Source organism: Salmo salar, chromosome ssa06 (genome assembly GCF_905237065.1).
Source record: "Salmo salar chromosome ssa06, Ssal_v3.1, whole genome shotgun sequence".
Taxonomy (NCBI): Eukaryota; Metazoa; Chordata; class Actinopteri; order Salmoniformes; family Salmonidae; genus Salmo; species Salmo salar.
In genome coordinates this window covers 11698031-11714348 of record NC_059447.1, presented here as the reverse complement: position 1 = coordinate 11714348, position 16318 = coordinate 11698031, and the positions used below count along the sequence as shown (strand labels likewise).

Below are 16318 nucleotides of genomic sequence, written 5' to 3'. Positions count from 1 at the left end.
TGTCACTTAGAAATGTCCTTGTTTTTTTTTAAAGCGCAAAGAACTTTCCTCAAACTCAGTTTATTCTTGTTCTGAGAAATTAAGGCTATTCCATGTGAGAAATTGCCAAGAAACTGAAGATCTCGTACAACGCTGTGTACTGCTCCCTTCACAGAACAGCGCAAACTGGCTCGAACCAGAATAGAAAGAGGAGTGGGAGGCCCCGGTGCACAACTGAGCAAGAGGACAAGTACATTAGAGTGTCTATTTTGAGAAACAGGCGTCACACACAAGTCCTCAACTGGCAGCTTCATTAAATAGTATCCGCAAAACACCAGTCTCAACGTCAACAATGAAGAGGTGACTTCGGGATGCTGGCTTTCTAGGCAGAATTGCAAAGAAAAAGCCATATCTCAGACTGGCCAATAAAAAGAAAAAATTAAGATGGGAAAAAGAACACAGACACTGGACAGAGGAACTCTGCATAGAAGGCTAGCATCCCGGAGTCGCCTCTTCACTGTCCATATATATACACATATAGATGGATGGATGGATGGATAGAGATATCGATGGATGGATGGATGGATGGATGGATGGATGGATGGATGGATGGATGGATAGGAGATATATACAGTTGAAGTCGGAAGTTTACATACACTTAGGTTGTCATCATTAAAACTTGTTTTTTAACCACTCAACAAATTTCTTGTTAACAAACTATAGTTTTGGCAAGTCGGCTAGGACATCTACTTTGTGCATAACAAGTAATTTTTCCAACAATTGTTTACAGACAGATTATTTCACTGTATCACAATTCCAGTGGGTCAGACGTTTACATACACTAAGTTGACTGTACCTTTAAACAGCTTGGAAAATTCCAGAAAATGATGTCATGGCTTTAGAAGCTTCTGATAGGCTAGTTGACATCACTTGAGTCAATTGGAGGTGTACCTGCGGATGTATTTCAAGGCCTACCATCAAACTCAGTGCCTCTTTGCTTGACATCATGGGAAAATCAAAAGAAATCAGCCAAGACCTCAGAAATAAAATTGTAGACCTTCACAAGTCTGAAGGTACCACATTCATCTGTACAAACAATAGTACGCAAGTATAAACACCATGGGGCCACGTAGCCATCATACCGCTCAGGAAGGAGACGCGTTCTGTCTCCTAGAGATGAGCGTACTTTGGTACGAAAAGTGCAAATCAATCCCAGAACAGCAGCAAAGGACCCTGTGAAGATGCTGGAGTAAACAGGTACAAAAGTATCTACGTCCACAGTAAAACGAGTCCTATATCGACATAACCTGAAAGGCCACTCAGCACGGAATAAGTCACTGCTCCAAAACCGCCATAATAAAGCCAGACTACGGTTTGCAACTGCACATGGGGACAAAGATCGTACTTTTTGGAGAAATGTCCTCTGGTCTGATGAAACAAAAATAGAACTGTTTGGCCATAATGACCATCGTTATGTTTGGAGGAAAAAGGGGGAGGCTTGCAAGCCGAAGAACACCATCCCAACCGTGAAGCACGGGGGTGGCAGCATTATGTTGTGGGGGGCTTTGCTGCAGGAGGTGCACTTCACAAAATAGATGGCATCATAAGGCAGGAAAATGATGTGGATATATTGAAGCAGCATCTCAAGACATCAGTCAGGAAGTTAAAGCTTGGTCACAAATGGGTCTTCCAAATGGACAATGACCCCAAGCATACTTCCAAAATTGTGGCAAAATGGCTTAAAGATAACAAAGTCAAGGTACTGGAGTGGCCATCACAAAGCCCTGACCTCAATCCTATACAAAATTTGTTGGCAGAACTGAAAAAGCGTGTGCGTGCAAGGAGGCCTACAAACCTGACTCAGTTACACCAGCTCTGTCAGGAGGAATGGGCCAAAATTCACCCAACTTATTGTGGGAAGCTTGTGGAAGGCTACCCAAAACGTTTGACCCAAGTTAAACAATTTAAAGGCAATGCTACCAAATACTAATTGAGTGTATGTAAACTTGTGATCGACTGGGAATGTGATGAAAGAAATAAAAGCTGAAATAAAATCACTCTCTCTACTATTATTCTGACATTTCACATTCTTAAAATAAAGTGGTGATCCTCACTGACCTAAGACAGGGAATTTTTACTTGGATTAAATGTCAGGAATTGTGAAAAACTGAGTTTAAATGTATTTGGCTAAGGTGTATGCAAACTTTCGACTTCAACCGTATATATATCCATCCATCTCTATCCATATATATCCATCCATCCATCTATATCCATCCATCCATCCATCCATCCATCCATCCATCCATCCATCCATCACTCTTTCTATGTAAGCAACCTTCCGGCTGCAAATAAGGACTTGTCAAGAGTGTTCGTGTTCAGGGTCCTCCCGGGTGGTGCAGTGATCTAAGGCACTGCATCGCAGTGCTAGCTGTGCCACCAGAGATTCTGGGTTCGAGCCCAGGCTCTGTCGCAGCTGGCCGCGACCGGGAGGCCCATGGTGCGGCGCACAATTGGCCCAGCATCGTCCGGGTTAGGGAGGGTTTGGCCGGCAGGGATATCCTTGTCTCATCGCGCACTAGCGATTCCTGTGTCAGGCCTGGCGCAGTGCATGCTGACCAGGTCGCCAGGTGTACGGTGTTTCCTCCGACACATTGGTACTGCTGGCTTCCGGGTTGGATGGGCATTGTGTCAAGAAGCAGTGCGGCTTGGTTGGGTTGTGTTTAGGAGGACGCATGGCTCTTGACCTTTGCCTCTCTCGAGTCCGTACGGGAGTTGCAGCAATGAGACAAGACTGCAATTACCATCAATTGGATACCACGAAATTGGGGAGAAAAAAGGGTAAAGTATACACTTTTTTAATTTAAAAAAAGTGTTCGTGTTCTAGTGACGATGCACTGGGTGACTACATTACAGCAATACTTTACAATACACACAATACTTTACAGTACACTCACACATCATTTAATTCCATGACAACAGAAGAGAAGAAAACATTCTGTCACTCTCACCGCCATCTTAAACATGTTTAGTGTGTATTATATTATGATGAAAAACAACATCAGCGTTCAACTTTCACAACCCTTTACCGTACACTACAGTATAGCATCATTTCCTCCCTGTAGAACAGCAGTCCCTCTTCCTCCACCAGGGGATTCAGCATCATTTCCTCCCTGTAGAACAGCAGTCCCTCTTCCTCCACCAGGTGATTTAGCATAATTTCCTCCCTGTAGAACAGCGGTCCCTCTTCCTCCACCAGGGGATTCAGCATCATTTCCTCCCTGTAGAACAGCGGTCCCTCTTCCTCCACCAGGGGATTCAGCATCATTTCCTCCCTGTAGAACAGCGGTCCCTCTTCCTCCACCAGGGGATTCAGCATCACTTCCTCCCCGTAGAACAGCGGTCCCTCTTCCTCCACCAGGGGATTCAGCATCATTTCCTCCCTGTAGAACAGCAGTCCCTCTTCCTCCACCAGGGGATTCAGCATCATTTCCTCCCTGTAGAACAGCGGTTCCTCTTCCTCCACCAGGGGATTCAGGATCATTTCCTCCCTGTAGAACAGCGGTTCCTCTTCCTCCACCAGGGGATTTAGCATAATTTCCTCCCTGTAGAACAGCAGTCCCTCTTCCTCCACCAGGGGATTCAGCATCATTTCCTCCCTGTAGAACAGCAGTCCCTCTTCCTCCACCAGGGGATTCAGCATCATATCCTCATGATCTTTTCAATTCAGGTTACTATACTGAATATATTACAAAAAGTACGAGATAAAACATTGGAAGAAATCCCCTTTAAGCCAAATAAATCACAACCAAAATATTTAAGGAGCTCCAGGGTCCTCTGAGACAGTCTGAGATCAGCCTGTCTCAGCTGTCATTAACAGACTGTGGAGTGGAGAGTGTGTGGTGTTGGTGTGTGTGTGTGTGTGTGTGTGTGTAGTATTAATCTAAAAGGTCCTTCCTGCTGCATCTAGCCTTGGTCCACTTTAGTCAACTACATAACGAGATCATTAGCAGCATTAACATCACAGGGCTACTAAGCAGCGTGTGTGTGTGTGTGTGTGTGTGTGTGTGTGTGTGTGTGTGTGTGTGTGTGTGTGTGTGTGTGTGTCATGCTACAAAAGGCAAAGAAAAAGGACTGAGCACAGAGATGTAGGAGGGGGAGGGAGGAGGGAAAGAGATGGTGAAAAAGACAGAGACGGAGAGCGAACAACAAACACAGAGAACCTAACCATTCCTGTCATCCACCAGACTGCACTCACACATCATTTACTTCCATGACACAACAGAAGAGAAGAAAACATTGTCACTCCCACCGCCATCTTAAACATGTTTAGTGTGTGTATTATATGATGAAAAACAACATCAGCGTTCAACATTCACAACCCTGTTAGAAGGTGTGTGTTATAATGATTCATTCCAATCAATCAGCTTTTAATCAGTTTCTCTAATAGCATTCCAATGTTAGATAGATATAGTCCTCCCAGGCTGGTGAGTTACTACTGTAGCTGGCTGCTGTTCCCAGGCTGGTGAGTTACTACTGTAGCTGGCTGCTGTTCCCAGGCTGGTGAGGTACTACTGTAGCTGGCTGCTGTTCCCAGGCTGGTGAGGTACTACTGTAGCTGGCTGCTGTTCCCAGGCTGGTGAGGTATTACTGTAGCTGGCTGCTGTTCCCAGGCTGGTGAGGTATTACTGTAGCTGGCTGCTGTTTCAATGTTGGCGGCATAAGAGTCTGTGTAGGACTGTAGGCTGCGGTTTTGTAGTCCCTGTGGGGCGTGTGAGTGCGCATGTGTGTGTGCGTTTGTGTGTGGGGGGGACTGTAAGATGTAGTTGTATAGTCCCTGTGGGGCTCCAACACAAATTAGTTAACCCCTCCCTCCCTCCCCCACAGTCATACTGTTCGTGATATGATCAGGAAAATTGAGCAGTCTGAAAATGAGAAGGGAGATTGCTTTCTCCTCTCCCTGGTAAGGTAGCGTGTATTATTAGGACCAAGGCTAGATGAGTTGGGACCTGTCTGCAGGTGGGCCCAACAAGCAAACAGTCAAGCCATACTTTTTTAATCAAATATCAACATACAAGGCTCACCCAATCAGAGAATGTGTAACCTAATGCGCAATTGCGTTGATTCCCGCCATTGGTTGATTTGGGTGTATCATGTCCTCTTATCTCATTAACAGATGTTGTCAAACAGTGAGCCTGGAAAGACCGTTCTCTTCCTCAGTGAATTCTACTAGATGAAAAGCCAAAATGAGTATAACATCCTCACATTTAAAGCATACCAGGTTAAATTTCACACTATAAAACGTTCTATTCTCGAAAACCTAAAATGCCTACTATTTAGATTGCAAGTATGGGAATTGGGACCAGGCCAATGTGTTTGTTTTTGTTTCGCATTTGATAGGAGTTAGTCCCAAAGGAGTTCGTCCCATAGGAGTTAGTCCCATATACATATACAGATGGTTCTTGAAAAAGTACTAGACTAGAAAGTTCTATCTGCATAAACCCCAATGCAAGCCAATCAAAAGCCTGAACAAATACAGACGGACCAATCAGAACAACACGTCTTTGCCAGTAAAAAGTGAACATGTCTAAAAACTGGACTGTGTCAGATCAGACCTTACGGCTCTGGAATATCAATCTGGGTTCAACCTTAAAAGGTTCTATCTGCAATTGCACCCCTCTAAAAATGATATATTGACAAATGTCTCAGGATTTTGATACTCTGCACTTTGATACTCTGCACTAGGAACCTTTCAGGTGAGGACCTTAATGGGTTATGAAAGAAGAAGTCACTACAAAACAGTTCTGAGATCTGGGATTTGAAAACTTTGATGCTCAATATCGCCGAACTATGCTTTGAATAGATAGAACCTCGTCAAATCACATGTTATTGGTCACATACATATGTAGCGAAATGCTTATAGTCCCAACGTCACACAGTGGCAGGCCACATCTAACACTTCTAGACTGTCCCTGTCACCAGAGGAAGGGCTAGAGCATCCAGGAGAGGTAACAGGGGAGCCCAGCAAAACATGAAAAGCTCCCCCTAGGAGGGATGTATCACTGATGTGATCTTCCTGTCCGGGTTGGCACCCCCCTCGGGTTCGTGCCGTGGGGGAGATCTTCATGGGCTATACTCGGCCTTGTCTCAGGGTAGTAAGTTAGTGGTTTGAAGATATCCCTCTAGTGGTGTGGGGGCTTTTTACTCACTCAATCACCTTGTCCCGGACCTGCTGTTTTCAACTCTCTCTCTAACTCTCTGCTATGAAAAGCCAACTGACATTTACTCCTGAGGTGCTGACCTGTTGCACCCTCTACAACCACTATGAACGTCTGAACATCTTGGCCATGTACTGTTATAATCTCAACCCAGCACAGACAGAAGAGGATTGGCCACCCCTCAGAACCTGGTTCCTCTCTAGGTTTCTTCCTAGGTTCCTGCCTTTCTAGAGAGTGTTTTCTAGCCACCGTGCTTCTACATCTGCATTGCTTGCTGTTGGGGGTTTTAGGCTGGGTTTCTGTACAGCACTTTGTGACATCTGCTGATGTAAAAAGGGCTTTATAAATACATTTGATTGATTTAAATAAATGTTATTGATGGTCCCTGAACAGCTTCCGCATCACGTCTCACAGCAGCAGTGTCAGGCTCCAGCTTTAGTATCGATCAGTTGGATGTCTCCTAACCCTGAAAGTTATGGCTGGCTACCCCTCACCACAGGCCTTACACTAACTCTGGAATCACACATTTACAAGAGCAGACCTGCTACAGCTACCAAACCTGTTTTTACAGAGCGTTCAGCCCAACCCTGTGGGCTGAGCTACAGTAACAGGGGACCTGAGCAGAGTGTTTCAATCACTGATACATGCCAGAGTAACACACACACAGAAAAAAAGCTGAGTGAGGGTTTCAAAACAGGACAAGTAAACAGTTTGTTTTCTTACTTCCTGTGTGTGTATGTGTGCCTGTGTCCTCTATCTCCCTGCTACACTCAGGGCAGAGCAGCACTGTGTCCCCTCTCTCCCTGCTACACTCAGGGCAGAGCAGCACTGTGTCCCCTCTCTCCCTGCTACACTCAGGGCAGAGCAGCACTGTGTCCACGGTTCTTCAATACTCTCCACCCTCAGTCCTGGCCCTGTGTGCATCTAAACAGCATCTAAAGCTAGCCATCAACCTGGTGGAGCTGTACTACCAACTAACCATCTAAAGCTAGCCATCAGCCTGGTGGAACTGTATTACCAACTAACCATCTAAAGCTAGCCATCAGCCTGGTGGAACTGTATTACCAACTAACCATCTAAAGCTAGCCATCAGCCTGGTGGAGCTGTACTACCAACTAACCATCTAAAGCTAGCCATCAGCCTGGTGGAGCTGTACTACCAACTAGCCATCTAAAGCTAACCATCAGCCTGGTGGAGCTGTACTACCAACTAACCATCTAAAGCTAGCCATCAGCCTGGTGGAACTGTATTACCAAGACCATCAGACTGTTAACCAACTAACCATCTAAAGCTAGCTAAGATGGCACAAACAGACCTGGACTGAGGTGAGCAAAAGTGTGTATTGACCCCTTTATCCCTTGCTTGTGTGTGAGAGTGAGTGAGAGAGGGAGCAGCCGTGTGTCCATGCGTCTGTCCACATGTGCGTGCATCCATGCGTGTAGCCGTGTGTGTGTGTGTGTGTGTGTGTGTGTGTGTGTGTGTGTGTGTGTATGCGTGCGTCCATCCAAGCGTGTCGGTCCTTCCATAGAGACTGACCTGCATCTCCTTCTCTCCGTACTTGGAGGGGTTCTTGCTGCCCTGGCTCTTCCTGCGGAGTTTCTTCAGCTCAGCCTGACACTTCTCCAGACTCTCTCCCTTACTCTTGTGCTCCACTTGGTACTTCTTCAACGCAGCCTGAAGGGGGCAGGAGAGCGCACACAGAAAGTTAGTTTATCAGCAATGGGGAGAACAAGTTGCCCTTTTAGAGTTTACCTTAGGTCAGTGTCTAGGGGGCAATGTCACCCTATATCGATCTGTCATAGAGTATGTAACAAGTTGCCCTTTTAGAGTTGGCCAAAAGCTTGTCTCTCTAAGACCCTGTGTGAACCATCTATTAGCCTCCTGAAGCCCTGTCATCTTAACTGTCTGAGCACATCTCAACAGCTGTCTATCATGTGGCAGTGCTGGAGACAGACCATTATGGGAGGGCTAATCAGGATTACCATGATGTGTGTGTGTGTGTTGATCCTCCCTCACATTAACTTGAATACGTTATCTCACACTCCCAGCCTAGCCAGATCCAGTAATCTGATCTATTCCATGACTAACACATGTGATTCAACTCATCAAGCGCTTGATGATTAGCTGACCAGCTGAATCAGGATCACACAGTGTGGAACGGGGGAGGGGGGACTCAGGAAGAGGTTTTGGGAAACACCTTTAATGGATAGAGATAACGTGGACCTTGTACTGGTCTCCCACTAGCAATCTATATGGGAACTTTGTCCAGCGGATTGGTAATCTATGGTAAATTCTCCTGTTCAACCGTTTAGCATTTCTGGAACTTGTCCAAGCCCTGACATCTGGGAGTGATTGAGAGCAGTTGTAAAATGCTGGTCAAGTAATACTTTTTCACACAGAGAGAGAGAGAGAGAAGTCAAGGAAGCCTGGTTTGTTGTAAAGTAAGCCTATTGTACTTTATATTGGTATGAGAGGATGAATCGTTCATTTCTGACAGGCAAACGGTACTTGATGAAGACTTGCTGCTATAGCAACTCTGTGGTTTTGTCTTGATGATAAAATGTAACGTGTAGCCTACAAACAAGACATCTAAAGCAATAACTAGCATACCCAACACCCTTTAATTGTCTGCACATACAGACCTGTGAAACGTTGCATTATTCAATGGTGTAATATGTTTTAGAATAAAAGTGTGTCATTGTTGAATTGTTTGTGCTTAGTGGCTAGTGGCTCCTGTGGTATTTGTGCTCAGTTTGAGCTGCGGACCAAGTCACAATGAAAGGTAAAGCAAGGGTGTAATGTGAAAAGTAGAATTCTCTTTCACCACCCGTTCCTCAGACTCTCCTTCATGTCTCATAGTGGGAAAGGGGACGAGGTCTTTAGGTGGCTTTAATTTGTTCATGTTGTTTACCCCCTACCCCTTTTCAGATATACCAAAAAGAAGCTCTAAAAATACAGGCCTGGTAAATGAGTGGGATTTTGTCTGAGCGTGAGTGAGTGAGTGAGTGAGTGAGTGAGTGAGTGAGTGAGTGAGTGAGTGAGTGAGTGAGTGAGTGAGATTCCTCCATGGGGAGTAGTGTAGCTACAACAATTTTCCTTCCTGATGGAAAATGTCTGTTTTTCCTGAAATGACTCACAAGCGACATTAATAATTCACAAAGCAAAACCATTGCTATTGTCGCTGATGCCATTTTTTTAAAAAGGAATTCATTACTGTGAATGGATGGCATTTTAATACCCAGAACAGCAGTCTAAGGCTAGGTTCCAAATGGCACCCTATTCCCTATACCAGGGATACGTGTGTGTGTGTGTGTGTGTGTGTGTGTGTGTGTGTGTGTGTGTGTGTGTGTGTGTGTGTGTATTTTCCTATTGAAAAAATAAGCATCAGAGGATTAGAGAACCAATTGATCGTTGATCTCGTATCAGTCTAAAGGAACAGAAACATCTCTGAAGGGTCTATAGCGGCATTAAAACAGAGGGTCATTGTGGGAATAGCCTCCAGTTACTACAGAATGAGGCATATTTCAGCATCAGCTATTGGCAGGGTTTGGTTTGACCCCGGTTTCATAAGAGTTCCCAGAACACTCACTGGTCACATCCCAAATGGCATCCTATTGCCTATACAGTGCACTACTTTTAACCAGAACCCTATTGATCTTTGTCAACAGTAGTGCACTACATAGGGAATAGGGTGGTAAACACTGGGAGGTACACACTGTTGCCCACAGAACAGTGTGACAGAGAGGACATTTTTTTTAACTTAAAAATAATAATAGAATTCTAAGAAAGACAGACCACAGACTGCCGGACAGAACAGAGACAAACAAGCTATGAGTAGGAGAGGGCTGCTGGAGGGCAATCTGGATGTCCACACAGAGAATCAGATAGAAACCTTTCTTACATTTGTATACGATCACGTGTCTCTATTATGCATGGGAATACTTGGGGAACAGATTTCTTCAAATAAAATCACTTGGAGACGATTTTCTGGTGTTTTTACAGTCTTTCCAACAATGAACATAAAAAAAATAGAAATCCTGCGGGCCGCCAGCTGTGCAACCCTGGCGTAGCATACCCAACAGTCTAATGCTATAACTAGTGTACCCAACAGGCTAATGCTACAGCTAGTGTACCCAACAGTCTAATGCTACAGCTAGTGTACCCAACAGTCTAATGCTACAGCTAGTGTACCCAACAGTCTAATGCTACAGCTAGTGTACCCAACAGTCTAATGCTACAGCTAGTGTACCCAACAGTCTAATGCTATAACTAGTGTACCCAACAGGCGAATGCTACAGCTAGTGTACCCAACAGGCTAATGCTACAGCTAGTGTACCCAACAGGCTAATGCTACAGCTAGTGTACCCAACAGGCTAATGCTACAGCTAGTGTACCCAACAGGCTAATGCTACAGCTAGTGTACCCAACAGGCTAATGCTACAGCTAGTGTACCCAACAGTCTAATGCTACAGCTAGTGTACCCAACAGGCTAATGCTACAGCTAGTGTACCCAACAGGCTAATGCTACAGCTAGTGTACCCAACAGGCTAATGCTACAGCTAGTGTACCCAACAGGCTAATGCTACAGCTAGTGTACCCAACAGGCTAATGCTACAGCTAGTGTACCCAACAGGCTAATGCTACAGCTAGTGTACCCAACAGTCTAATGCTACAGCTAGTGTACCCAACAGTCTAATGCTATAACTAGCGTACCAACAGTCTAATGCTATAACTAGCGTACCAACAGTCTAATGCTATAACTAGCGTACCCACAGTCTAATGCTATAACTAGCGTACCCAACAGTCTAATGCTATAGCTAGCGTACCCAACAGTCTAATGCTACAGCTAGCGTACCCAACAGTCTAACGCTATAACTAGCATACCCAACAGTCTAATGCTATAACTAGCATACCCAACAGTCTAATGCTACAGCTAGCATACCAACAGGCTAATGCTACAGCTAGCATACCCAACAGTCAAACGCTACAGCTAGCATACCCAACAGTCAAACGCTACAACTAGCATACCAACAGGCTAATGCTACAGCTAGTATACCCACAGGCTAATGCTACAGCTAACATACCAACAGGCTAATGCTACAGCTAGTACAATAGTGTATGATGATGACAACACCGCCTCGTTCCCCTAACCTGCAGCACAGACACACTGCTGCTCCTCCACATGGAGTTGGCTGGCTGCAGCTCGCTCACAGCCCACTCATTCTAAGTATATCACTCCTGCTGCTTCAGACTTCAATGCATGCTGCAGGAAATGTTAGGTTGTAATTTTCTCTTTGCTTATTGGTTATGTAGTTTTTAAATATTCTAAAGAATTGTTTTCTCAAAAGCTTCATTTTCAGGAAAAGGAGCTTTACTGTTTAAATGGAGGTCCAGAGTAAGAACACCAAACACTTTGGCAAAGACACGGTCTGAATAACTGTGGTGGTGAAGGTGGACAGTAGGTGAAAGACAGACATGGTCTGAATAACTGTGGTGCTGACGGGGGACAGTAGGTGAAAGACAGACATGGTCTGAATAACTGTGGTGCTGACGGGGGACAGTAGGTGAAAGACAGACATGGTCTGAATAACTGTGGTGCTGACGGGGGACAGTAGGTGAAAGACAGACATGGTCTGAATAACTGTGGTGCTGACGGGGGACAGTAGGTGAAAGACAGACATGGTCTGAATAACTGTGGTGCTGACGGGGGACAGTAGGTGAAAGACAGACATGGTCTGAATAACTGTGGTGCTGACGGGGGACAGTAGGTGAAAGACAGACATGGTCTGAATAACTGTGGTGCTGACTGGGGACAGTAGGTGAAAGGGTAGCTGTTCAAACGCAAAGTGTGTTTGTGTGTTTGGGCCGGGGTGATAATCATTAGTATGTTGGGAAGGAAACAGAAAACAAAGCAGATTTAACTTCTTAAGGAAAACAGCCCTAATGTTGGAAACAAACATCATTATGTTGTCATCCAGAGTCCTGTATTTTCCCCCCAGCTACAGCACACAATACTCTACAGCAGGTTTTTAAAAGGAACAAAGAGTTAAATTTGCTTTGTGTTTTCATTTTTGGCATGGAAAAAAACATTGCGATACTGATATTGTCACAGCCCTAGTGGGTGTGTGTGTGTGCGTGGTTCAGTCATTTAGTCAGATGCTCACCGTCAGGTAACGAGCATCCAGCTCAACCTTCTTCTCCAGCTCAGACAGCAGCTCGTTGTGGAAAGACTTCAGCTGCATGGACGGACAGATGGAGAGATTGATGGGTGTAGAGAAGCTCAGGGTTAATGGTGAAATCACTCTCACAACAGAAAACACTTAGGACCAGGTGTTCATCCTGAACATGTGATCATATAGAGGAATATAATATATTCTAAGCCTTATAATAACACAAATACATACTTATAACGCTGGTTTTACAATAGCTGTTTTTTTCTATACATCGGCAGGACAGAACGGCAGCTTCGGGTAAGCTCAGGGGAGGGGGCGTGTGTCTTTATTAACAACAGCTGGTGTGCAATCTCCAATATTATGGAAGTCTCCAGGTTCTGCTCGCCTGAATTACAATACCTCATGATAAGCTGTAGACCTTACTATTTACCGAGAGAGTTTATCTATATTTTTCGTAGCCATCTATTTACCACAACAAACCGATGCTGGCACTAAGACCTCACTCAACAAGGTGTATAACCCAAACCCTCCCCTAAGCAAACAAGAAAATGCTCACCCAGAGGCGGCGCTCCTATTGGCCGGTGATTTTATTTTAGAATTTTTTACTTTTACCCCTTTTTCTCCCCAATCATGGTATCCAATTGGTAGTTATAGTCTTGTCTCATCGCTGCAACTCCCGTATGGACTCGGGAGAGGTGAAGGTCGAGAGCCATGCGTCCTCCGAAACACGACCCAACCAAGCCGCACTGCTTCTTGACACAATGCCCGCTTAACCCAGAAGCCAGCAACACCAATGTGTCGGAGGAAACACCGTACACCTGGTGACCGTGTCAGCGTGCAGGCTGCCGGCCCACCACAGGAGTCGCTAGAGCGCAATGGGACAAGGACAAACCCTCCCCTAACCTGGACGACGCTGGGCCAATTGCGCGCCGCCCCATGGGTCTCCCGGTTGCGGCCGGCTGCGACAGAGCCTGACTTGAACCAGGATCTCTAGTGGCACAGCTATCAACTGCGATGCAGTGCCTTAGACCACTGGCCCACTCGAGAATCCGGTGATTTTGATACAGGAAAACTGAAATCGTTTTTTCCTAATTTCTGCCAGCATGTCACCTGTGCAACCAGAAGCGGAAACTCTAGACCACCTTTACTCCACACACAGAGACGCATACAAAGCTCTCCGTCAGTCTCCATTTGTCAAATCTGACCATAACTCTGTCCTCCTGATTCCTGCTTACAAGCAAAAACTCAAACAGGAAGTACCAGTGACGTGTGCAATACAGAAGCGCTCCGATGAAGCGGATGCTTAGCTACAGGACTGTTTTGCTAGCACAGACTGGAATATGTTCTGGGATTTATCCGATGGCATTGAGAAGTTTACCACATCAATCACCAGCTTCATTAATAAATGTGTCGACAACGTCAACTCCACAGTGACCGTACGTACATATCCCAACCAGAAGCCATGGATTACAGGCAAAATCCGCACTGAGCTAAAGGCTAGAGCTGTCGCTTTCAAGGAGAGGGACACTAATGCGGACACTTTAAGAAATCCCGTTACGCCCTCTGACAAACCATCAAACAGGCAAAGCGTCAATACAGGACCAAGATCAAAACCTACTAAACTGGCTCTGACGCTCGTCAGATGTGGCAGGGCTTGCAAACTATCACGCATTACAAAGGGAAACCCAGCCGCGATCTGCCCGGTGACGCAAGCCTACCAGACGAGCTAAATACCTTCTATGCTCGCTTCGAGGCAAGCAACACTGAACCATGCATGGGAGCACCATCTGTTCCAGACAACTGTGTGATCACGCTCGCCGTAGCCAATGTGAGTAAGACCTGGAAACAGTTAACATTAACAGGGCCAGACGGATCACCATGATGCATACTCGGCGCATGCGCTGACCAGCTGGCAAGTGTCTTCACTGACATTTTCAATCTCTCCCTGACCCAGTTTGTAATACCTACATGTTTCAAGCAGACCACCATAGTCCCTGTGCCCAAGAACACCACGGTAACCAGTCTAAATGACTATCACCCAGTAGCACCCACATCTGTAGCCATGAACTGCTTTGAAATACTTGTCATGGCTCACATCAACACCATCATCCCAGACACCCTGGACCCACTCCAATTTGCGTACCTCCCCAACAGATGACGCAATCTCTACTTTACTCCAAACTGCCCTTTCCCACCTGGACAGAAGGAACACCTACATGAGAATGCTGTTCTTAGACTACAGCTCAGCATTTAAATCAAAGTTATTTGACCTTTATTCCTACAGTACACCATCTCCTCTAGCAATCTGCTTATGATTGTGTCATAAAGTCCTTATGAAGGTTCATATACCCACCATCTCCTCCAGCTGTACTTGGATCTGTCTGTGGACCTCCGCCATCTGAAACAGCACGTCCCCTAAAGAGAAACACAGAGCAGATGTCAACAAACATCCCTCACTACAGACAGGGGAGAGAGGGAGGAAAAGAGGAAAGAGAGAGCGGGAAGAGAGAGCAGGAGAGGGGAGAGAGAGAGAGCAGGAGAGGGGAGAGAGAGAGCAGGAGAGGGCGGGAGAGGGGAGAGAGAGAGAGAGAGCAGGAGAGGGGAGAGAGAGAGAGAGCAGGAGAGGGGAGAGAGAAAGAGCAGGAGAGGGGAGAGAGAGAAAGAGCAGGAGAGGGGGGAGAGAGAGAAAGAGCAGGAGAGGGGAGAGAGAAAGAGCAGGAGAGGGGAGAGAGAAAGAGCAGGAGAGGGGAGAGAGAGAAAGAGCAGGAGAGGGGAGAGAGAGAAAGAGCAGGAGAGGGGAGAGAGAGAAAGAGCAGGAGAGGGGAGAGAGAGAAAGAGCAGGAGAGGGGAGAGAGAGAAAGAGCAGGAGAGGGGAGAGAGAGAAAGAGCAGGAGAGGGGAGAGAGAGAAAGAGCAGGAGAGGGGAGAGAGAGAGCAGGAGACTGGAGAGAGAGAGAGGGCAGGAGACTGGAGAGAGAAGGAGACTGGAGAGAGAGAGAGCAGGAGAGTGGAGAGAGAGAGCAGGAGAGTGGAGAGAGAGAGCAGGAGAGACCCCAGTGTGCAGAGAGCCCATGCAGCAACACAACGACACAACAGACGCACTAACAGACAGAGGACAGACTGGTAGCCAGGATGGTGCATGGTGGAACATTGGATGTCTCAACAGGAAACACATTTAACAGATAAATAAAATACAATGACACATTCAACAAGACAGAAAGGAAAGGAGGAGGGAAGGAAATGATGCAAATAAACGAGAAGGACATCTTCTAAAGAAGTTGTAGTGAAAGAAAGCACTTCAAAAAGGGGTACAAGCAAAAAATATATTTTATTCAAACTTTATATAACTGCCGGTGTTTTATGTGGAGATCAAACATATTGCCTTGGTTGGTTTATCTTTATATTGGCAATATGACAAATAAATAAATAAAAACCAGCTAATCTCCAAACGAAAGAGGAGGAAAAGAGAGAACTAAAGAAGGAGAGGAGAGGGAGAGTCATGCAGCCAGTGGAAGATTTGTCCTGGTGTTTTTAATATACCTACATGCTGCCTCTTCTGATTATGCAATGCATTGTAAAGAAAAGGAACAAAATATCTAGATTGAGAAAAGGACAGAGCGGAGACCTCGAGAGACAGAAATACAGAGAGAGAGCGAGAGAGAGAGAAAAAGAGACATTACAGAGAGGATGGAAACAGGTTCCCAGTACTAAGTCCAAACCCTCCTTTAGCAAGCACCAGAGGACTATGGACTAGACAAAGTTTCTACTCTAAATACACATGGGTAAAATAGTCAGACCCAAAGTGAATGTGATTAATGTAAAGCCATTTATAATGGAAATACATTTTCAAATAACACATTTATTAAATATGTGTGAAATATGTGTAAAGAACCTCTACCACAAAGTCAAGACTAGTTTTATTGTTCTGTGTTTGATGACCCTTTACATTAAA

General features: G+C 45.5%; 1 protein-coding gene across 5 annotated transcripts in view; it reads right to left on the bottom strand.

The window, feature by feature from the left end:
• The window catches only part of LOC106606286 (brain-specific angiogenesis inhibitor 1-associated protein 2), a 217940-nt gene that overhangs the window by 109454 nt on the left and 92168 nt on the right, over positions 1 to 16318 (bottom strand). For all 5 annotated transcript variants that reach the window (XM_014202428.2, XM_045719730.1, XM_014202427.2 and 2 more), the window contains 3 exons: positions 14721 to 14782; positions 12359 to 12430; positions 7731 to 7868 (listed from right to left, as the gene is read on the bottom strand). In XM_014202428.2, coding sequence (XP_014057903.1) covers positions 7731 to 7868; positions 12359 to 12430; positions 14721 to 14782 — 272 coding nt within the window. The remainder of the gene's footprint in view (positions 1 to 7730; positions 7869 to 12358; positions 12431 to 14720; positions 14783 to 16318) is intronic.